Source organism: Sebastes fasciatus, chromosome 14 (assembly GCF_043250625.1).
Source record: "Sebastes fasciatus isolate fSebFas1 chromosome 14, fSebFas1.pri, whole genome shotgun sequence".
NCBI lineage: Eukaryota > Metazoa > Chordata > Actinopteri > Perciformes > Sebastidae > Sebastes > Sebastes fasciatus.
In genome coordinates this window covers 13,194,622-13,216,612 of record NC_133808.1, presented here as the reverse complement: position 1 = coordinate 13,216,612, position 21,991 = coordinate 13,194,622, and the positions used below count along the sequence as shown (strand labels likewise).

The following is a 21,991-nucleotide window of genomic DNA, read 5'->3' as shown; positions in this document are numbered from 1 at the left end:
AAGTCTCCCATCACGGGCTAGACTTTCTAAAGCCTGACAACAGAGCCATGAGGAGGTGCAGAAGTCTATCTAAATCTCTGAGCACTTAAATTACAATATGCTGAAAGACTATTATGGAAATTTTGCCCAATGATGACAAAAACTTTTTGACAATACTGCCACTTTAATAGACTCCTTTTCAATGTGTAATGGAAGCCTTAAGTGTCAGGTAGGAATGGAGTGACTTTACTCTCTTTGAGCTTATTCTGTTCAAAAGATATGGCTTGTCAAATACGTCTTGTGCATTTGTGACAACATCCCCATTGTGGGGTTTGTAGTCCTTGTTATTTTAATAGGGACATTTTAAAAAATGGAGGCATACTTTAAAAATAATTTCAGTTTCATTGAAATGCAACAATTTAACAAATCTCCTGCATCAAGAGAACATAAACAGGAAAACGCATTCCTAAAAGAGCATTTTCATCCTTATAATACTTAACTCATCCTTATGTCAGTCACTCACTATCAGTCTACATGTTACAACCAACCCCGAGGAGATTGTGACAATCATCCACAGCTGGGATGTTTTGTTAGCGACTAATCTAACCACATGTTGTGACCTCTCTAAGAAAGAAACTATCTTACCTATAGCTCTCCCCTCATACTTTTTAGTGGTATAATTGTTTTATTATAAACCCATGGTGTAAAAGCGCAGAAGAGAAACACAGAAGAGTTGGATGTTTACATTTTGACATGAAAAACACTAAAAGTCCTCTCACCTCAAGGTCAAGTGTCTTACTCCTGAAATGACCCTGTAGTTGACCTCTGACCTCAATTCTGAAAGCAACCGTACTCATTATGCAGTATACATTATGGCTCCTTTCACTATGTTATATTATTATAGAATAATATGTTCTGGTTTTATCACTAATGAATACATGTAAGAGCATTTTAATGTTGTAGTTCGTCAATGTGAAGCCAATCTCAAATACTTTGTATACTATTGGGTAAATTAGTAGTATAGTAACTAGCTACTATAAGTGTCAAATAAATGTAATGAACTGAAAAGTACAATACATCCCTCTGAAATGTAGTGGAGTAGAAGTAGCCTAGAAAGTAGCACAGAATGGAAATACCCAAGTAAAGTACAAGTATGCTTGCACTTTACTTTAGTACCCATACAATACTCAACATACAAAACATGAACTGCTTATAAAATACTATGCAATGTTATAAATTAAACCAGTGGTTCACAACCTGAATGCTGGGACACCATAAAGGAGTCGCAAGATAAATAAATCTAAGGGGTCATGAAATTATTAATGCATAAGAGACTCAGAGACTCTTTTGTTAATCTCTTAATCAGGAAGGAGAAAACTGTTAGGCTCATTGTGAAGCTTTTAAGCCATTTGTATATTGTAGCCTAGATAAAACACATGAAAAGATACAGTCAGGTTACAGTAAAGTGCTGTGTTGGGTATATAGGGATCTCCTTCTCTACTGTTTTACACACACACACAGACCAACCTCAATAAACAGCAGCAATAAAACAGTGGAAAGATTTTCCAGTTTCAAACATTGGTTGAAGTTTACTGCCGAGTTTCACCGTTTGCTAATGATGTGAACATTTTATAGGAATTTAGATCCAAGTTGTTTCCTAGCAACGATGAAATGTTCCATAGTAACCATTTTTTAATTGATCCCATCTTGACATTTGCATGCCAGTATTCTACACCTGATTATTATTCTGTTTCATACACAAACACACACAGCAGGAAGGCCCGGTGAAAGTACGGAGCTGATGAAAGACTGATCGGTGGTTTGGTTGTAGACCCTGTGTAGAGCGTGGGGGGGGGAAGGGGGGGGGGGGGGGGCGAGTCCACACATGAAGGTGTTGAAGTGTTCTTTGTCTTGATGGGAAACAGGAAGGAGAGGCGTGTGGTGAAGTGACTGTGAGAGGATCTCCTGAGCTGTAATTATGCACTGAGGGTTCAGCCGACCGTCACGCCTGAAATGTTTCTCTCAGGTCAGGTGAAGAAAGAGTTAGATCACTCCATATTTGCTCACCTGGCTCTGGAGGATTGGACGGACACTTTGATGTGGTGTTACAGCCAATGATTTGGGATTAGGATTGTTTCTGGGTTTTGTTTTGTTGTGTTTAACTGTTGTTTACACAGACTTACTCTTAACTGGTGTTCTTTTTGAGTATATTTTTCTCAGCATTTAAAAGCACTGATTCCTACCCAAACACACAGTGCACTTGTACAGTATGTAATTACTGCTGGGATGTTGTCAGCATAAAGGTTGTGAATGACACATTAGTGTGAATATACAATCTGAACATTTGACTGCTGCAGTTCATTTTGAGGTCTTAATCATCTAAACCATAGACAAAAAGAGTATGTGGGCAGAAACAAGGCAGCCTCTCAGCAATACAAATGAATACATTTATGAGACCATGAAGAGAGTACAGTGAGGGGGAGTCTTGAGGAGTACTACTGCAAATGTGGAAAAGGGTTGCATAAAACCTTTAGTGGCTCTAGAGGAAGCTGTGTGAAGTCTGATAAATTGCCTCAAGTGATGTCACTTGAGTCTGCCTCAGGTTTGATCTGGAGGTGAGGAGTTAGAAAGAAGGGAGCTGTAGCCCACTCCTCATCTCTGCTTGAGGCTAGCGGCTTTAGGCTACATTAGCCGCAGGGCCGGCTCCAGCCCTTTTGGTGCCCTAGGCAATATTCGGATTTGGTATTGTTTTCTTTTATTTTTCAAGAGGGCGACCAGCGTCCCCCAGAAGGTGGCGCCCTAGTCGACCGTCTATATGGCCTATGCCTTAAGCTGGCCCTGATTAGCCGCTACTAGCATAACACACCTGAATTGCTGCCATCAGGAGCCGTGTCTAAAAGGTAACCTCGCAAAAACTAATTTGTGACACATTTTTAAAAATGAATGTCTTTAGTAGGAATAAATGAGCTTGGGGCTGAGTGCCACAGACAAAGTCAGGAAGTGGTTAAGTATTGAGGGAGAGATTAATGAATTGTTGGTTTCGGTCTTTTAATGATTTGTTGACAATAAGAGAACTATACCGACAGCTGTCTGACTCACAGTGAGCAGGTCTAACTGTACTGCACGGCCCTCGTGGTGCTGAGTCCTTTCAGTTCAACACTATTTTATAGTTAAACATGAACCTCATTGCAGGTCGAGGTACTGAGGCAGAACATCGTTCCAGAACTGCTTAGAGTCGGCTTCTGTCTTCTCTCTTGCAGCGATCTTCTTCGTCCTCGGTGCTGGTTTAGGTGTTTCTTTCTGTTGTTTGTCTTTTGTGTCAGGAGGCAACTTCTGTACGTTTTTTGTTGTTGATTTTACCTCCTCCTCCTCCTCCTCCTCCTCTTCTTCTTCCTCCTCCACTTTTGTATTTCCCTCTTTTTCTTTCTCACCTTCCTCCCTTTTAGCATGTTTCTTACCATGTTTGATGTTTACAGCCTTTCCTTTTTCCTCACTCTCCTCCTCTTCTCCCTCCTCTTCCTCTTCTTCACTAGCTTCTTCCTCACTCTCCTCATCTTCATCTTCCTCAGAATCACCACCTTTCTTTCCTCCAGGTTGTTCCTGTTTTGTTTCTTCTCTCTGTTTATTGAGTCTTGTCTCTGTTTTTGGTTTAATCTTTGTTTCATTCTCCTCTTCCTCCTCTTCCTCATCCCCTTCCTCCTCACCTTCACTCTCTTGCTCCTCTGCAACCTCTTCCTCACCCTCGCCCTCTTCCTCCTCTGTAACCTCCTCCTTACTCTCTTCTTCCTCACCCTCTTCTTCCTCCTCCTCCTCCTGCTCCTCTGTAACCCCCTCCTTACTCTCTTCTTCCTCACCCTCTTCTTCTTCCTCCTCCTCTGTTAGGTCCTCCTTACTCTCTTCTTCCTCCTCCTCTTCTTCTTCCTCCTCCTCCTGCTCCTCTGTAACCCCCTCCTTACTCTCTTCTTCCTCACCCTCTTCTTCTTCCTCCACCTCTGTAAGGTCCTCCTTACTCTCTTCTTCCTCCTCTGTAAGGTCCTCCTTACTCTCTTCTTCCTCCTCCTCTGTAACCTCATCCTTACTCTCTTCTTCCTCCTCTGTAACCTCCTCCTTACTCTCTTCTTCCTCATCCTCTTCTTCTTCCTCCTCCTCCACTGTAAGGTCCTCCTTACTCTCTTCTTCCTCCTCTGTAACCTCCTCCTTACTCCCTTCTTCCTCCTCACCATCTTCTTCCTCCTCTGTAACCTCCTTACTCTCTTCTTCCTCCTCCTCTGTAACCTCCTCCTTACTCTCTTCTTCCTCCTCCTCTGTATCCTCCTCCTTACTCTCTTCTTCCTCCTCCTCTGTAACCTCCTCCTTACTCTCTTCTTCTTCCTCCTCCTCTGTAACCTCCCCCTTACTCTCTTCTTCCTCCTCACCATCTTCTTCCTCCTCTGTAACCTCCTTACTCTCTTCTTCCTCCTCATTTCCCTCTTCTTCCTCCTCCTCGCCCTCTTCTTCTTCCTCCTCCTTTCCTTCCTCTTCCTCCTCTGCAGTCTCTTCCTCAGCTTCCCCTTCATCTAAAGATACCTCTTCCTCACCCTCTTCCTCCTCCTCATTTTCTTTATCACGCTTTTCATCTTGCTCTTCTCTGTCTTCATCAGGATCACCGTCTTCCTCTTCCTCCTCGTCATTTACACTCGCTTCATCCCGTTTCTCATCTTCCTCCCCTTCACTCTTACCCGTTTCTTCATCTTCTTCTGAGTCTGTCTCCTCCTCCTCACTTTCGATGGAATCTTTTTGGTCCTCAGTTTCACCCTCTTCCTCACCAACCTCATTTTCTTCTTCTTCTTCGTTTTCTTCCTCAGAATCAGACTCTGCAGTGTCACCTCCGTCTCTGTCCTCCTCCTCTGAATCTTTGCTCTTGCTGCTCCCCGACTCTTCACCACTTTCATCTTCTTCATCCTCACTCACCTCACTTTCTTCCTCTTCTTTTTTATTCTCTTCTTCAGTGGATTCTTCACTTCCCTCCTCCCCTGCTGCCTCACTGCTTTCTTCTCCCTTCTCTTCAGCCTCTATAACATCACTCTTCTCACTTCCTTCATCCTCTTCCTCACTGCTGGAGCCTGTTTCCTCCTCCTCATCTTCCTCTGCAGTTTCATTCTCTTGCTCTTCCTCACCAGAAACACTCAGCTTTTCCTCCTCTAAGACATCATCACTACTCTCACTTCCCTCCTCCTCTCCTTCATCTTCCACATCGCTTCCACTCTCTTCATCTCCTTCATCTTCCACATCGCTTCCGCTTTCTTCATCTTCCTTCTTTTCCTCATCTTCAGTATGTTTTTCTTCTCCCTCATGATGGTTGTAGGTTTTCGCATCTTCTCCGAGTTCTTGCTGGAAAGTTTCCACATCTGTGCCCCTGTTCTTACCCTCTGTTTGTGAAAAGTCTTCATCCCCGTCACTCTTCACCACCCCCTGTTGTGACTGAGGGGAACCATGACTTTCTTCTTCTTGAACTACATTTTTCTTGACCTGAACATCTTTCTTCGTGCTTTCTTCTGGTGGATTTGACGCTTCTGTTGAAGAAAAATGTGTCGAGGAAAAAGAAGGCTGCAAAACTGCACTCTGTTTTGTGAATTGCATCACTCGCCTGGGTGTTTTGGGTGGTGTAGAGGTAACTGTATCAGACTGAGAAGCCCCTATGCTTGTCACTGCCTCACTAAGGACCCCCATAGCTGCACCTGCTATCCCCACAGCAGGAAGGAGTAAGGCTGCGGTACTGAGGATCTCCCCCCACCTTGGCTTTTCTTCAGTCAGGCTCTGAGTGTCCTCCATGCTTGTTCCAGAAACGAGCAGATCCTTATCAACAGGTTCGGGGCCTTGCAGGGATTTGGCACCGCTGACGGAAACCACCTCTGTTCTGTGAGTGCTTTGTGAGGAAATGGGGTTACACAGCACTTCAATAGGTGTATCCTGTTGTGATAACAGCGGGCTGGAAGATTCTGTCTGCTTACTTCTTGGCTTGGCCCTCGTATTATCTTCAGAGTCAGCTTGTCCTTTAACTCTTATTTCATTTCCTTCTTCTCCCCCTGGTTTTGTTTTTGCCTTCAGTTTAGATTCTTTTGCCTTCTTTTTATCTTCACCGCCGTCATCTCCAGGTATCTTCTGCTTATCTGCAGTTCTACCTCCCATTTTTTGAGCTGTGTTTAATTCATTTTCCACAACTCTTCCTTTGCTTTTAACGGGAGTGTTTCCTGCAAATTTACTTTGACTTTTGACTGGTGTGGATTTGACCTCCTGCGGTGTCCCTTTAATTTTCACTGGTGTCGATTTAACACTTTGGGATTTCTTAGTATCAACCTGAGCAGGTGTGGTTCCTTTTCTCACTAGTGGTGATTTTACATCCAGTGCTTTATTTTGACCTTTTCCCAGTACAGATTCAACCTTGTGCAAATCTTTTGTTGGAGTTGATTTGACTCGCTGCGTCTCCCGTTGCATCTGCACTTCATCAGGTTTGACATCAGTGGTCTCACTCTGGATTTCTGAATCTCTTTCTACGGATGACGAACTTACACTTTGGACAGATATGCTGCTTGTTTCATTTCCTGTAGTGACCTTAATAACAGGAGATGTCTTGTCCAAAGCTGATGATTTATGTTCCTCCTTTTTTGGTGTCTCTATCAAGTTTTTCTTAAAAGGGCTGGCTTTCGTATCCTCTTTGTTTATATTCATTTCTTTAATATTTCTATGTCTCCTGTCATTTCTCTTCAATTCAGTCAGTCTCTGCTGCGCTTCAGTCAGTGTCTTCCTGACAGATTGTGGACTTTTTGGGCTCGATGCTGGTGATTTCAAATGCGAGGGTTCCTTTCGAGCTTGTTCGTCTTCATGAGTTTTGATTTTAAGAGACTGCTTGGTGATGTTCTCTTTGCCTTTAGATGTGACTTTTTTGGATGTGTTTTTTAGACTCTTTGAGCTCCTCGGTGGAGACACTTCTTTCTTTAAAGAGCCTTTCAGGAGCGCTGTGGGTGAGGCCTTGAGAGAATTATGTCCTGCCTTTCCATTGACCTCAAACAACTGTGCCTCTTTCATAGTTCTTCTAAGAGCTCGACCTTTCTTCTTTTCCTATAATAAATCACAGAGAAAATACAGATTTAGTCAGATGTAAAAATAAAAATAAAACTGGCAGAAAAAGATCATATGCCTGATCATTTTGTGTTATGAAAAAGGAAAGTTGAACAAGCACAGAAGCGGACCTGCAATCAACATGACTTCATGTGTAGTTGTGGCATTTTATGTTTTATGTGTTTTACTGCCAAAAGCATGTCAGCTCTAGTTTCAGGAAGCGGTTTCTTGTTCAATAACACACTAGGATAACACTAGAAACAAAACAGATATGTTTCAGTAGATTTTGTAGGCGTAGATGGATTAAAATGTTCTGACTATAATAACAAATATGCATCAGTATGTTGGCAACAATTCTTAAGATAATATATTGCCAGTATAAAGTATATTTTGGATGTCATCATCATGTACAAATACATTTTGGTACAATGTAATTGGAAACGTCATAAACATAATTTAAAGAGCATGGAAAAATGATATCTTTTCTTTGCAGTATGTGCATGGTGGGCACACATGATGTTGATGACCGATTAGTCATCAACAAATCTGACATCAGGTTTAATTACAGGTGTGGGAGGGAGGTCAAGGAAACCATGGTGACGATTGAGAGAAAATGAGAGGAATCCTTATTTTCCCATCTGCACTGCTGATGAACAGACGGGGGTTAACTGGGGGTCATTTGGTAGTGATGTGAAAACAGACATTTGCTCACCGTCACAGCAGCACATCTTTTAAATGCACGTTCAATAACTGTGGTGCACCTCTTTAGAGATATTCATCTCTGTCACACATTAAAACCCACACATGTCAGAGCACAAGTAAGTAACTAAGTTTACTAAAGTAATGTACTCAAGTAAAATATTGAGGTACTTGTACTTTACTTGAGTATTTAATTTTTCTGCTAATTCATGCTAATTTCTTGACACCTTAAGTTACTAGTTATACTAAGATTTCACTTTCAAAACATAAACAGTTTGTAAAATATGATGCGTTTTTCAGCACACAAGATCAGTACTTATACTTAAGTAGGATTTTGAAAGCTTTTACTTGTAATGAAGTATTTTTACAGTATGGTATTACCACTTTTATTTAAGTAAAGGCTCTGAATATTTCTACCACTACAGACACAAGCCCATTAAACATTACGACTAAGACAGGTACGGGTTACTGAGCACCACATGTTGCACTATGACACACAACAACACAGGAGACCATCACAGCTTGCTTCATCACTGGCTGTGGAAACACTGATGAGACGTGGCAAAATTCCTGCAAACTTTTCCAAAGCATTACATGTATGTATGTGTGTGTGTGTGTGTGTGTGTGTGTGTGTGTGTGTGTGTGTGTGTGTGTGTGTGTGTGTGTGTGTCTGACTGAGTGTTTGAAACTGGAGCCCAAACACATTTGTGTATTGGCAGAAGAAGTCCTAATCTCTGAATCTGCTTTGAGGGGATTCATTACACACATTCTTGGAAAAAAAGAAAATTAATGTGAAAAATTAAGAAGCCAAAACACTGAATTCAATGTCATATTTCATCTCAGTGTTATACCAAATGGAAAATGTCTCCACAGACACACATACACATACGGTATGCATGCTGAGCTATGCACATTTCCTGGAAAAGTCAGTGAGTGTTCAACATAGCTGCTTCCTGCCCTGGAGTGCACATAATCTAGACCACAACCAAGAAGCCTAAAGAGGAAAATAAACTGACTCAACTGACTGTGTTTATGACTTTGTGGACAATATATATTGTATTTCTCTTCTCTATCAAAGTCAAGCCAAACTCTTCTCACCATATTTGGCAAAAAGTCAGAGTCGACTCCTTTCTCAGAGATATTCTCCTCCACATCTTCTATGACAATTTGTCTCTGAACATTTTCTTCCTCTGAAAAAACAAACAAACAAACAGACAATGACTGGATTAATTTAACAGCTGTGAGTATGTAATGCAAGTTCAATCATAGGTTAAAATTATAGGTTTAAAATACCTGTTTGTGGCGAGGCAGGATGCTCTTCCTCACTGAGATGTTTATTGGAAACATCACTGGAGGGTCTAGTGGGGCTGCAGGGCTCTTTAGGTGGTAGAGGAGATTCTTCAATTAAGGCCTTTTTAGCGGTTGACACTCTGTACAGTCTTTTTTTCGCAGCCCTTTTAGGAGATACTGGGGTGTTCTGTTCAGTTATAGACTTTGGCGATAGTAAGGGAGAAGGCAGCTCTTTGGATTTAGACTTAGAGGAAGCAGTGGTAGAGGATTTATTCTGAAAGGTGTTCGACGATTGAGAACGTGGGCTCGATGGCTTAGAGGATAACACTGGAGATCTGGGGAAGAGTGGTGGGCTTAGTATTACTTCTGATTGTGGTTTCGGGGATGATGCAGGGGTAGTAAAGTCCTTTGAGGGCGTTTTATGGGTTGGGATATTTCTGGACGTTTGCCAGGAGGGGTTGAGGAAGTCAGAACTTAGACGTGGGAGGTTGTGAGACATCTCTCCAAACAGCTCCACAGAGCTTCCCTGAAAGACAAGAGAGGAAAAACAGCAAAAACATTACTGAGTTTGAACCACATCTAGTTTTTTAGCAGCACTGCAGCACAGCTACAACTTGGTGTAGCACTGCCCCCTACTGGAGATAAACTGTGATAACAATTATCTAAAACTGAAACAACAAACTTTTCCAGGGTTTCTGCAGGGTTCACCGAGTTAAATTAAATACTTTTTTTCATCCATCTTTGTGTGATGGTGGCTTTAAAAGGTGGGTGGACTCAGGTCTGGCTACCAATCAATTAATGCAAAGAGATTGTTTGCAATCTTCTGCACAGCTACAGCAATGCTTTGTGTTGCCTTCGAAAGACCTGTTTAGATACTTTCAAATAAGGCATTACGTAATGACTCAAAGCCAATGGGAAGCAATTAAGGGACCTCCGACAGGCGTGGAACGGTACTTTATTAAAATGACAAATATAAATAATTTGCAGCGAAGAAAGCATATATCCAATACTTATAAAACGTTACAATTAGATGATTCAGGAGATGTCTCTTTAAGAAAAATGGGACCTGGAAGCTTATGTGATAATCAAGGATGAAGAACGGGAGGAAAGTCACTTAAGTGGCATTAATATCGCAAATAGTCCTATGTGGAGAGAGTTTGGAAAGATAAGGTTAGGCATTTTAGGCAGTCAAAAGAATGATAATTGATTCATCATTGGGGGTTTGGACTGTTGGATGAACAAAACAAGACAATTTGAAGACGTCACCTTGTGCTCTAGGATGACGTGATAGGCATTTCTCACTATTTTCAGATTCTTTTTGTTTCTTTTGTGGTGTGTAATCAATTAATCGTGTGTGTAATCAATTAATCAAGAAAATAATCAACAAATGAATGGATAATGAAAATAATTGTTAGTTGAAACCCTAGTACATTTAAATCAGTGCTAAAATTGCCCATTATGAGACGATGAACTTCAAAGACACTGTAGCTAGCAGTACTGACAGTGTTTACTACAGGTTTAATGGTGCTGGCTGAAGCTCCACAAAAAGGATGAAACAGACTCCTTCACACACAATCTATTGCAACAACTCCACTTCTATTTTATAGGTGTGTAACACATCTACTAATGGTTGAAATAAAGGACTATTTCGTTTTAGAGGTCTTGTAAAACCTGATTTAGTCTTGAAAGGAAGTGCCAAGGTGAAGGTTCTCACTTTTTGTCTGTGGCGAGCTCGAGCAGAGAGGGCCATGAGTGGATCAATCAAAGCGCCCAGCTGAAGGATTTCTGTGTAACTTGGCTCTAGAAAGTTCTCTGTGATTGTGGCATCATCCTCTGGCACCACTTCTTGGCTCTCTGGTGGTCTGGGTGCAGCCAGTACCAGCATGTGGTTACCACCGCAGGACACCTAAACGTAACGAGAACACGTGGACACAATGTAGTTTATTACAGTGTGTTTCCTCTCAATCTGCAGTCACACGGGAAATACCACTTAAGAAGTAGACTAGAGTTATAGAGCGTTTTAAACCAAAGAGTTTGGGTGTTTAGTGTTTTGCTAAAGGGCATGTGACAAACACACAAGTGGAGCTGAGGGTGACATGACCACCCTGAGCAATTTCATCACATTCACTTACTAATTGAACATTGCACTTGAAAAAACGTGTGCAGAGTGTCGGGCTGAACTGGTTGATGAAGTTCTCCTCCCCTAAACCCAGTTTCCCATGACGACCATCACCAAATGTGTACAGGAGTCCGCTGTCTATGGAAGGGGAAGACAAATGTATTGAAAGTGTAATCGCTTGACATTTATTTTAGATGATTAGAAATACAGATAAAGGCAAACAGGCAGTACTATGTTTAAAAACTAGAATGATGACTAGAATGAACTTCAGAGATTACTTACTTGTCATCACAGCGGTGTGCTTTTCTCCACAGGCGATATGTTTGATGCTGCTGTTACTAAAGTGCTCCACTGGTTTTGGCAAATCAACTTCAAACAGAAATGTCCCGTGGCCCAGCTGACCGTACTGACCTCTACCAAACGTGTACACGTTCTCCTCTGGCAAAGCAAAGCAGACACAATGAAACTGAAACTAACTAACTAACTATCTGCTTACATGTTAAAGCAAAGGTGATACAAATTAAATAAAAAGGTCTGTGCATAATGAGTACTTGTACTGATAATGTACTTTTACTTAAGTAAAACTGTAAATGCAGGACTTTTACTTGTAATGGAGTATTTTCACACAGTGGTATTGTATATGTGTCTGTACTGTTGACCTACCTGTGAGTGCCACAGTGTGCTCCCCTCCACAGCACACCTGGGTGACACGACCCAGAATCCCTTGCACCCGCTGAGGGACTCTGTGATTGGCCAGCTGCTCCACCTGGAGACCAAGCCTTCCATTCGCACTCTCGCCAAACGTGTAAAGATCTCCATCCACTAAAACAAACACAGCATTGGCATCTGAGAGTTGGTTAAATGAACATTCAAACAGTATCTTGTGCTGTGTTTGGTTGGACTGTGTTGTACCTGTGACAAATGCTGAGTGGTGGTACCCACAGGAGACCCAAAGCACCGCCTCCCCAACATCCACCTCTGTGGGTTCTGCTGCAAACCCCTCGTCCCCTAAACCAATCTGACCCACGGCGTTGGCTCCCCACATCCACAGCCTCCCGTCCTCTACCAACACACACACACACACACACAAAGTGTAGAAAATCAAACATCACATGCACATACCGTTTGGACCTTGGCCATAACATGTCAGCTAACGGTAGGTTGACTAGGTGTCCCACTTTATGAGGGACGGTGCATCATTTTCATCCCTTGTCCCACATCCCACATATTGAGACGAAGTCCCATATTTTCATTGGCTCTACTTTTCAGAAGTCAAATCACTGCAGGACAAACGCTTTTCTAAAATCTGGCTTTTAATCAATGGCTGTGAAGAAAGCAGGGAAGGCTGTATCACGGGGCTGTTTGCTGTCAAACTGCACACACGTGGGTCAAGTGCAGGTTACCTTTCACTGTCTTTGCCATGCTATGCCCAACGGAGAAAATTGCGAGTCAACTAGCTTGTGACGGCAAAGTCACAAGATATACAGAGGTGGACTATGATGAAAACTACCACAAATAAAAGGAAGAGCAACAAAGACTGTGAAACTACTAATAATTATTTATAATCCGGTGGAAGGCGATTCAGTTATTTTTCAATTTCACACAGGGGGAATACGACATGAAGCAAAAGTTCATGTGAGTCTCACAAGAAACGTGCGGCTCAAAAAGAGAAGTGCCGATCTATGGATGCATTCGGGCAAAGCATAGAAATGTTACAAGATAAGGGCAGAATAGAAATGTTTATTATTTAAGTTAGATAGACATTATATCAAAATTGTAGACTACCTCTCAGCCTTGGTAACGTGTCCCACACAAACATACTCTTTGTCCCACATTTGATTTGTTGGTCACCCTAGCTAACGGAGACACTTATTATTACTTGTCACTGTTCGAACCTGTTAAGGCAGCTGAGGTGTTGCATCCTGCAGACAGCATTTTGATTGGTGCATGGTCACAGAAGGGATGAAGCAGGTGGAAGGATGTAGTGTTGTTGCAGTGGCCCATACCAAGCTGCCCATCGTGGTTACTGCCAGCCACATACACACTACCCCGCCCTAAAAATATACAAAACCTGAATTAAATACAGCCAAATCTGGGCACTACCTGTTCTGTCTGTAAGGAAACATCTGTCATATCAAATTATCATATCATTTGATCATCATCTCACATGTGCAGACGATTGTGTGATCTCTCCCACAAGCCACAAGCTTCACCTTCTCAGACTTTAAGGCTGAAAGAAAACATAACAATATATCAAAATCAGTTGATCAATTAATTAATCTGTTGAAAGAACTTTCATCAGCAACTATGTTGATAATCTATTAATTGTTTAAGTAATATTCTCCGGTTTCAACTTCTCAATTGTGATGATTTTCCGCTCTTCTTTATCTATTGTGATCGAAAACTGGATATCTTTGGGTTTTGGAGTGTTGGTCAGACAAAGACAGTGGTGAAAGAAGTACTTTTATTGAAGTAAAAGTAGCAATACCACAGTGTAGAAATATTGTGTTATGATCCGCAAAGTAACTAAAGTTATTACATAAATGTAGTGGAGTAAAAAGTACAATATTTACCTCTGAATTGCGGTGGAGTTGAAGTACAAAGTAGCAGAAAATGGAAATACTCAAGTAAAGTACCTCCAAATTATACTTAAGCGCAATAGCCTACTTGTGTAAATGTATTTAGTTACTTTTCACCACTTGAAAAAACAAGCAACTTGAACATGTCAGCAAGGGCTTTTTCACTGTTTTCTGACATTTTATAGAACAAGTGATTAAAAGATTATTCGAGAAAATAATTTATAATCAACAATGAACATTATTATTATTTCCTGTTTTTGTGTAAAGTAACTCACCTTTCACGGAGGCAGGTTTCCTGGCAGCAAGCTTAAATCCACGCCCCAGTTGGCCCCAAGCATTACCACCAAACATGAGTAGCCTGCCATTTTCTGCAGACATAAAGGATCATTCAATTATACAAATGTTTAGTGTTGAACACATTCATTATTCACGATTAAAATGTGCATAGATTGTCTATACCTGTGACAACAGCAGTGTGCTCTCCACCACAAGATAGGTGCACTGGCTGGTCATTCTTCAACCAGAATGTACTAGGCACATTGTCAGCAAAGCTGCTCTTTCCAAATGTGAAGATGGCTCCTGTTTCTGAGGACAAATGTTTGAATCATCTTTTAAACAGCCTTTAATAGGAAACACTAGATAGATAGATAGATAGATAGATAGATAGATAGATAGATAGATAGATAGATAGATAGATAGTAACTTTATTGATCCCGAGGGAAATTCAAGTTTCCAGCATCACAGTTCAATAGTGCAAAACATGTTTTCAATTTCAGTCACGTATGCATTTTTACTCAAGTAATATTTTTAATTTATTTATTTTACTGGAGTAGACTATGGTATTTCTACTTTTACTTAGGTAAAGGATCTGAATACTTCCTCCACCACTGCTAGCAAGATGTTGTTTTTGTCCATTATAAGTCTGTCCGTCTGTGTTTGGCATATCTTTTCATAAATATATTCCCCATGAATATAATTTTTCAATTGTAAGACCTTAGACTGGAACTCTCTTCTTTTTTATACCTCTGTAAAAGATATATATATATATATACATATATATATAGATAGATAGATAGATAGATAGTAACTTTATTGATCCCGAGGGTAATTCAAGTTTCCAGCATCACAGTTCCATAGTGCAAAACATGTTAGTAAAAAGGCAGTAAAAAAGTTGGTAGTACAAAGTACAAATAAATATACCAGATATAAAAATACAAGGAGATGAAGAAAACTGTTAAAACTGAATATAGTGCAGGGTAACAGCTGTGATACACGACTATTAAAAAGTGAATACAGTGCAGAAGAGACTGTTAAAATGAGTATAGAGCAGAAGAGACTGTTAAAATGAGTATAGAGCAGAAGAGACTGTTAAAATGAGTATAGTGCAGGGTTACTCCAGTAGCTCAGTCTATTAAAGTGCACTGTGTCCACTTTAATAGACTTTAATAGACTTGCATTAGTCTGTCCTGCAGACTAATGCAACACTAACTTACTGTTGTCTAACTTAACACCGGCTAAATCCCAACCTGCTGTCACATCTCAAGCCATTTAAGTAGCAGCCTGACAGAAATAGCAACAGGTCAACCACACACAGTTATATATAACAGTTAGTAGAATGGGCAGGTTAAGTATACCATTCATAAAGATACGTGTTATTATATATATATACTGGTTAATGTGTAGAAAGTTCTCTCACCGGGTATGTCCACATCGTCCTGTCCCGTCATCTCCACTGCTCACCTCCTCACCTCCTCACCTGAGCACCTGCAGCCTGAGGCTCAGTGCTGGATCAGTGACGTCAGCGAGGGCAGGAGCAGGCTAACGGTAGCTAACTAGTTAGCATGAGCTATTCTTGGGCTAACCATTGAAGTAAAGTCACAGGTGAGGAATATCAATATAATTATTTTAAATGTATGTAGCTAATTATTTAACGCTAAACGTCACATAACAGACTAAAGAAAAACTAAATATGGTTTCAAGTTATCCATATTGAAGGTTAACCGTTAAAACACATCAAATGTAACGACTACACGTGTATCAATCCGCCTAATTGGTAACGTTAGAGAGCCCGAGTAGTGATGCGGTCACTAGTGATGTGTCGTCACGAACGAGCCTGCTCTAAGAGCTGGCTCATGGTACGTGTCCACAGGGGCGTTTTTTTAACGCGAGGGGACGCGACGCTTCCCAACATTGGACGCTTGGTGGGCTGTCCTAGACACAAGGCTGTCCACACCTGTTTGGACGAACGATTTCCCTCCGTGGGCTGCTGCTCCCAGCTTTCAAACCGGAAACAGTATGGAGGCTGGTTTGGAAACTTTCTTCTCTTATTTCACGTAAATAGTTCACTGAAATGTGTTCCTGAAAACATTTGAGGCGAGAAATAAGCCACGCAGTTGCTAAATCTGTCTTTATTTGGATCAACAACGTTTATTTTAAAAGATTCTCGGGAGTTTCGAGAGGTGGACGCGTCACGCCGGACGCCCGTGATTTGCATAAAGTAGACTAGCCCTCAACTTTATGCGAATTAGGAGCGGGCGTTGTGACGCTCCGTTTCTCGAATTGCGACGCCATGCTACCAGAATGCATTGCACAGCTGCTTACATAGACAATGAATGGGAAGCGTGGAAAGCACGGAGGCTGTGGACGCGTACCATAAGAGCCGTCTCTTTTAAGTGAACGATAAGAGCCGGCTCCCGTCCGAGAGCCGTTTTTTTTCTTTTCTTTTTTCTTTAATTAATTCAAGGCAGAATGATAGGATGATCTTCTCCGTGCCACGGGCACTCCATCACTGACTGTGACTGAATGTTGTGTTAATGATGTCCATGCGACTAATCAGGTGATCACAGACAAGGATCATACCATCAAGCAGGGAGGGGCAGGGGTGCGCGGCACGCTGACGGTCTACAGGTACAGAGCAGGAGGGAGAGGAGGAGAGAAAGAGAGAGAGGACTGTAGTGCGCGGAAACGAAGCAGCATGTAAAATTACGGTATTCTGGAAATTATAAAGTTTAGTATAATTATATTGAATAATTTAAGTGATATATGTGCACACATACTAATCATAGGTCAAAACAGCGCTAAATTTGGCTGAATATAAAAGGCAGAAGTGGAAATAATGAAGAGCCGTTTGGGAGCCGAAAGAGCCGGCTCTTCTTGGTGAGCTGAGCCAAATGATCTGGCTCACTAAAAAGAGCCGGAATCCCCATCACTACAGTGGTAGCCACGCTTCCGGTTGGCTTGTCGGTCTGACTGCATGTCAACCTGTCAACTGGGACAGGCAGTGAATGAAAGTTAATTGATGTATATTATAAAATCCGCACATTAACATTAGGCTTGTATTTTATGTTCCTTGAGCTGCAATGTCTACTAAACTATTGAAATGTTTGAAAACTCTCCAAGACCGTTCAGCAAGAAGGTTTAGGTAAGAAACTCCAGATAATTGTATTTCAAAATTAGAATAATGGTGAAAGTCAAGTTTTGTCAGCAATGCAATATTGTTAGTACAATTAATAATAATAATACATGCATTATGCTTTCGTTTATTACTTTCTCAGCATTGGAGCTGCTTCCCTTAGTTCAGTGAATTTAAAGGGTCGCAGCTGTCTGACTCTGAAGGACTTCAGCTCAGATGAAATCAAGAGGCTGTTGTGGGTGTCAGGGGATCTAAAACATCGGATCAAGCATGAAAAACAGGTATATGTCAACTGCAGTGTCCATATGTTAAATGACCTCAGTTTTAGTGTGTAGCCTCAGGGTGGATCATTTAAAGTAATCTGTCATTTCTATTTCAGTATCTTCCTCTTCTGCAAGGAAAGTCGATTGCTATGATATTTGAGAAGAGGAGCACCAGAACAAGAATGTCCACAGAAACAGGTGTCCATGTTGTGTTACAAGTATCTGCACTGGTGTATGTGCGTCAGTTAATACCATGAATAACAGATTATAGAAGGTGGGCAAATGTTATAAAGACATTGGGCAGTTTTCAAGTGTCACATTTAGACTTGAAATTACATTCATAAAAATAATCTTTTTTCTTGTGTTTTGTTTTATTGATAATGCTCAATTTAGTGCAGTATGTAAGATACATAAACATGTCCATTCATGCACGAGACATGTACAGATACATGCAAATGTACTCGTAGAAAAAAGGTTATTTATAAACATAATAATGATATATTCAAGTAAAATAGTGACAATGACATTATAACATATTACTAATATTAATACCTAACCATTAATAAAAGAAAACATTAAATAACATTAATGAGAACAATCTAACACACGTGTAACATCTCTCATTGTCAGCTGGGCTGATCCTGTTCACTAGTGTGTTCAGTGGTGTAAAGAGCATTGTCAGTATGGACACAAAAGAACTGCTGAAAGGCGACTTTCAGTGCAGACAAAACAGTCTGCAACTATTTCCACTCCTCTTTTTCCCTGTACTGCACCCCTTCAATGCTTTTACACATGGTCATGTATGTTGTATGTAGTTGGCTAAATTGAAGTTGTCTTAATATCGTAATTTCAGGTTTTGCTTTGCTGGGTGGCCACCCCTGTTTCCTCACCTCTCAGGACATCCACCTGGGAGTGAATGAGAGTCGCACAGACACAGCTAGGTGAGTCATGCAGTTATGCTTTCACTTGTGGAAATAAAATGAAATGAATGTCAGATAGTTTTGGATGTAGGCTGTGTATTTGCACTCCTTTTTTATCTGAATATCCAGGGAAATCTTAATCAGCATGGTATTTTTCAGTGTGCACTGTATATTGATGGATGACACATCTCCACTTCCTCCCACTGTACAAAAGTGAAGCCAAAATATCCCGGATGGGGGAGCTGACATCTCGAGATTCTGATGTCATTTGGCGCCAGAGTCTGCGCATTAGTGACCGGCGGGCTGGAGCTCAAAGTATCAAAGTCCCGCCCACACACCTGCCTGAGCCAATCACGAGCCGATTACAGCCACAGTTTGCTAGTGTGAGCCACCTAACAGCGACGTTAGCACCACGGTAGCTGTTCAGCTAGAAAGACACAGCAACTAACCATAATATCTCTATAAATACATTTATGATCAAATTGACATGTTCTGTTACACAGACTCGTGACGGTTATGGAAAGTTAAAGTTATATCTCCTCTCTCGTACAGTTCCCGAGCCTACGGCTGCACAACGACCTCACTCAAAGCAGCTGTCGATCATGACGTCACATCCCTTTAGTATCAAATAACTAATTAAAACCAAACTTAAAAGATAAATGAACACTTGAACATACATCAACTTGATAAGAACTACCTAAAATTACAAAAAAACATTTATGGGAACATTTGACGTGTATTTTGACTTTTTTGTTTGACCCATGTCCCATCCGCTAACATGGAGGGGGCAGGCTTTATGACCTATACTGCAGCCAGCCACCAGGGGGCGATCGAGATGTTTTGGCTTCACGTTTGGGGAGCTGTCATCTCGTCCACCTTTTATATACAATCTATGGCAGTGTTGTCCACAGTTGCTGCTAATTACTGAAGGGAAAGAAGAGTGTTTGTGGCCCAGTATATGAACCACAGCCTGGGGGTCATGTCGTCCTCTGTAAACTCTAAACTCCTACCACAGGGTTCTCTCAGGACTCTGTGATATTGTCTTAGCACGAGTGTACAGCCACTCCACACTGGAGGAGCTGGATAAGGAGGCCTCCATCCCCATCATTAACGGTCTGTCTGACCTCTACCACCCAATCCAGATTCTGGCTGACTTCCTCACTTTACAGGTACTCCAACTCCTACACGTACTGCAATTTTCATTTAGTAAATGACAATGACAGTGTTTTCTGAATTACCACTCTCCTCCAGGAGCATTATGGGTCCCTTAGTGGACTAACTTTGAGCTGGATTGGAGATGGGAACAACGTCCTCCACTCCTTCATGATGACAGCAGCTAAACTGGGAGTTCATCTTAAGATTGCTACTCCAAAGGTTTGCCTTGTTTTATGTTTTCATGTACATTTGGCCTCTCTTTTTGTGCACTTCCCCTTCTTTCTAGTAGATACTTGTTTTTGTTTTTGGCAGCTATAGCTGAACACAGTAAACCTTGAGCATCTAATCTCCCCAGTTGCTTGGGAAACGAAAACCTGTGGTTCAGTTTTGTAATAAAGCCAAAGCTGTATTTTTTTTATTTTCAGGGGTATGAGCCAGATAGGAATGTTATTCAAGAGGCACAAAGACTCTCCAAAGAGGTGAGGTCTTCTTCAGTTGTCATTATTATAAACAGACCTCTTGTCAAAGGACTTCTTATTAATTCATAACATTGCATTTTGCCTCAGCATGGGACCCAGCTTGTTCTGACCTCTGACCCAATGGAGGCCGCCCACGGCAGCAATGTTTTGGTCACCGACACCTGGGTCAGCATGGGACAGGAGGAGGAGAAGAAAAAGAGGCTCAAAGACTTTAAAGGTTACCAGATTACAATGCAGGTAAATAAGATTGTCTCATTAACCTGTTCATATTTTTGATTTGGCATCTTATTGATATGTTTTTTGTTTTTTTTTACATTTTCACTCTATTTGCACTACTTCCTACGTTGTTCTGCAACTGCTGCAGAATAATTTCTCTTATCTTAGTATTATTTAGAGTCAAATCCCAAATTGTTACTGTTTTAGACTCTCTTTTTGTGTTAAATCTAAAAAAAAGTGTCGCCCACCACATACCAGTAGCTTTTGGAGAAGTTAGCAGCTGTTTTCAGTCAGTGTCTGTTCCCAAATTGGTCCCTTTTGACAGCTGCACACGCTTCTTGACAGTAAGCAAATCGGTCTCAAACATGCCTGACTGCCTGTACACAAAGCAGTAGAGTTTAATCGTCTGTAAATTGTTTGTATTGTAAACTAGTCTAACACTAATTACAGACTTCATCTGGCTTATAAATCAGCAAGCAACTCTTGCACTGAATATGATTATATAATTGATATCATTCTTCTGAAAAAGATTACAGTAATTATTTTGGTCAATAAGAATGTGTGACAAGTTAATACTTTGCAAAGGAGCAAAAATTTCATTTTTAAATGGGTCTTGGTTCTGGTCCACTACAGACAGGAAGTGTGGCTAAACCAGACTGGACCTTCCTGCATTGTCTCCCCCGGAAAACGGAGGAGGTGGATGACCAGGTATTCTACTCATCCCGCTCCCTCGTCTTCCCAGAGGCAGAGAATAGAAAGTGGACAATCATGGTGAGTAAATAATGAACCGTTTTATACTAATATGGGTTTGATTTGATCCTGTCAGAATAGTCTTTGCCTCCAGTTTGATTGTCCCTCTACTGATCATCACAACTGTCTTCTCTTTCAGGGTTTGATGGTGTCTCTTTTGACTGACTACACTCCACAGATCCCCACGCTCAAGTTTTAATTTCAGGTCATAAGGTGGAGTTTTACTTGTATGACAGTCCTACGGCAGGTGCCTCTGCATATTTCAGTGTCAGATTTCACTCATTCATGCCACCATCACAACACTAGATGGGTTACCCCAAATTAATTGTGTTTACAAGAAGGAGAAGAAGGTTCATTTGACTGAACAGTAGAAATGTCTGATGAATCAATTGCAGTCTTCCCATTTATCCTCGACTTACTACTACAGTATTTCAAACATTTTAAATGTGTTAATCCTGTTTCATGTAAAAGGACTTGAAGAAGACATATGAAATGTGATTGCATTATTCTATTCAAAGCATGGTATTAAATTACTGTTGTCACGGACGGTTATCAATTTCAAACTAATAAAAAACTTCACTAATGCACCGAAGACAGCAGAACAGCAAATATTTCCCGTTCAGCAAGGGTTATGTGAGAGAAACGTCATCGTCAGACAAGCAACGATCGCTAGCCAATCGGAGGCAAAGTAGGATGAGTCATGCTTTTGCTATAGTGGGATTCATAAATTAAATTACACAAAAACAAAAAGTGTTTACACAATAAAATGTTAATCTGCCTTTATCTTTTTATTATATTTATTTTTTATTTTTTATTGTTTGTGTTGTTTTTTTCTGATATATTTTCACTCAGGCTCTATAATTTGATTGTACCCTCCATTTAAATTGTTTAACACTTTTGTTATGAAAAATGGAGGGGAAAAAAGGACTTTTATATTTGTTGAAATAAAGTTTTGAGTTTGAATAGTTTTATATAATAACAAGTTTATAATTTTTTTGCATCCAACAAGCCAACAAGAGAAGCAATGACAAC

The 21,991-nt window shown here is 40.9% G+C and overlaps 2 protein-coding genes across 51 annotated transcripts; one reads left to right on the top strand and one right to left on the bottom strand.

Annotated features, from left to right (window-relative positions):
* Window positions 1-3,010: 3,010 nt before the first annotated feature.
* rpgra (retinitis pigmentosa GTPase regulator a) lies at window positions 3,011-15,767 on the bottom strand. 50 transcript variants are annotated; one of them, XM_074659008.1, is made up of 18 exons: window positions 15,461-15,767; window positions 14,224-14,349; window positions 14,040-14,132; window positions 13,353-13,415; window positions 13,081-13,239; window positions 12,098-12,247; window positions 11,849-12,007; window positions 11,468-11,623; window positions 11,199-11,323; window positions 10,781-10,972; window positions 9,070-9,592; window positions 8,875-8,966; window positions 4,456-7,077; window positions 4,222-4,347; window positions 3,970-4,173; window positions 3,808-3,846; window positions 3,709-3,744; window positions 3,011-3,663 (listed from the first exon to the last, which is right to left on the bottom strand). In XM_074659008.1, exons 1-18 carry the CDS (start codon window positions 15,489-15,491, stop codon window positions 3,163-3,165), a joined length of 5,397 nt encoding a protein of 1,798 aa, XP_074515109.1. In that variant the 5' UTR covers window positions 15,492-15,767; the 3' UTR covers window positions 3,011-3,162. The 50 variants fall into 50 exon arrangements, with proteins under 50 accessions (XP_074515109.1, XP_074515092.1, XP_074515086.1 ...); XM_074658991.1 differs by having other exon boundaries at window positions 3,808-4,173; XM_074658985.1 differs by having other exon boundaries at window positions 3,011-3,683; window positions 3,720-3,744; window positions 3,808-4,173.
* A 1,198-nt stretch (window positions 15,768-16,965) lies between these two features.
* Window positions 16,966-21,872, top strand: otc (ornithine transcarbamylase). The gene is made up of 11 exons (XM_074658962.1): window positions 16,966-17,185; window positions 17,319-17,457; window positions 17,556-17,637; window positions 18,293-18,380; window positions 19,375-19,528; window positions 19,611-19,733; window positions 19,940-19,993; window positions 20,081-20,230; window positions 20,843-20,980; window positions 21,099-21,201; window positions 21,252-21,872. Exons 1-10 carry the CDS (start codon window positions 17,124-17,126, stop codon window positions 21,156-21,158), a joined length of 1,050 nt encoding a protein of 349 aa, XP_074515063.1. The 5' UTR covers window positions 16,966-17,123; the 3' UTR covers window positions 21,159-21,201; window positions 21,252-21,872.
* The last annotated feature ends 119 nt before the right edge of the window (window positions 21,873-21,991 follow it).

Excerpts from the sequence above, each read along its gene's own strand:
- otc (XM_074658962.1), top strand. The coding sequence starts at position 17,124 with ATGTCTACTAAACTATTGAAATGTTTGAAAACTCTCCAAGACCGTTCA. Across the intron at positions 17,458-17,555 it reads GGATCAAGCATGAAAAACAG|TATCTTCCTCTTCTGCAAGG; the intron begins GTATATGTCAAC and ends TTTCTATTTCAG. Across the intron at positions 19,734-19,939 it reads TTAAGATTGCTACTCCAAAG|GGGTATGAGCCAGATAGGAA; the intron begins GTTTGCCTTGTT and ends TTTTATTTTCAG.
- rpgra (XM_074658963.1), bottom strand. The coding sequence starts at position 15,491 with ATGACGGGACAGGACGATGTGGACATACCCG. Across the intron at positions 11,324-11,467 it reads GCACACCGCTGTGATGACAA|ACAGCGGACTCCTGTACACA; the intron begins GTAAGTAATCTC and ends CCCCTTCCATAG. Across the intron at positions 4,348-4,455 it reads AAGAAGAGGGCGAGGAGGAG|GAAGAAGAGAGTAAGGAGGA; the intron begins GAAGAAGAGGGA and ends GAGGAGGAGGAA.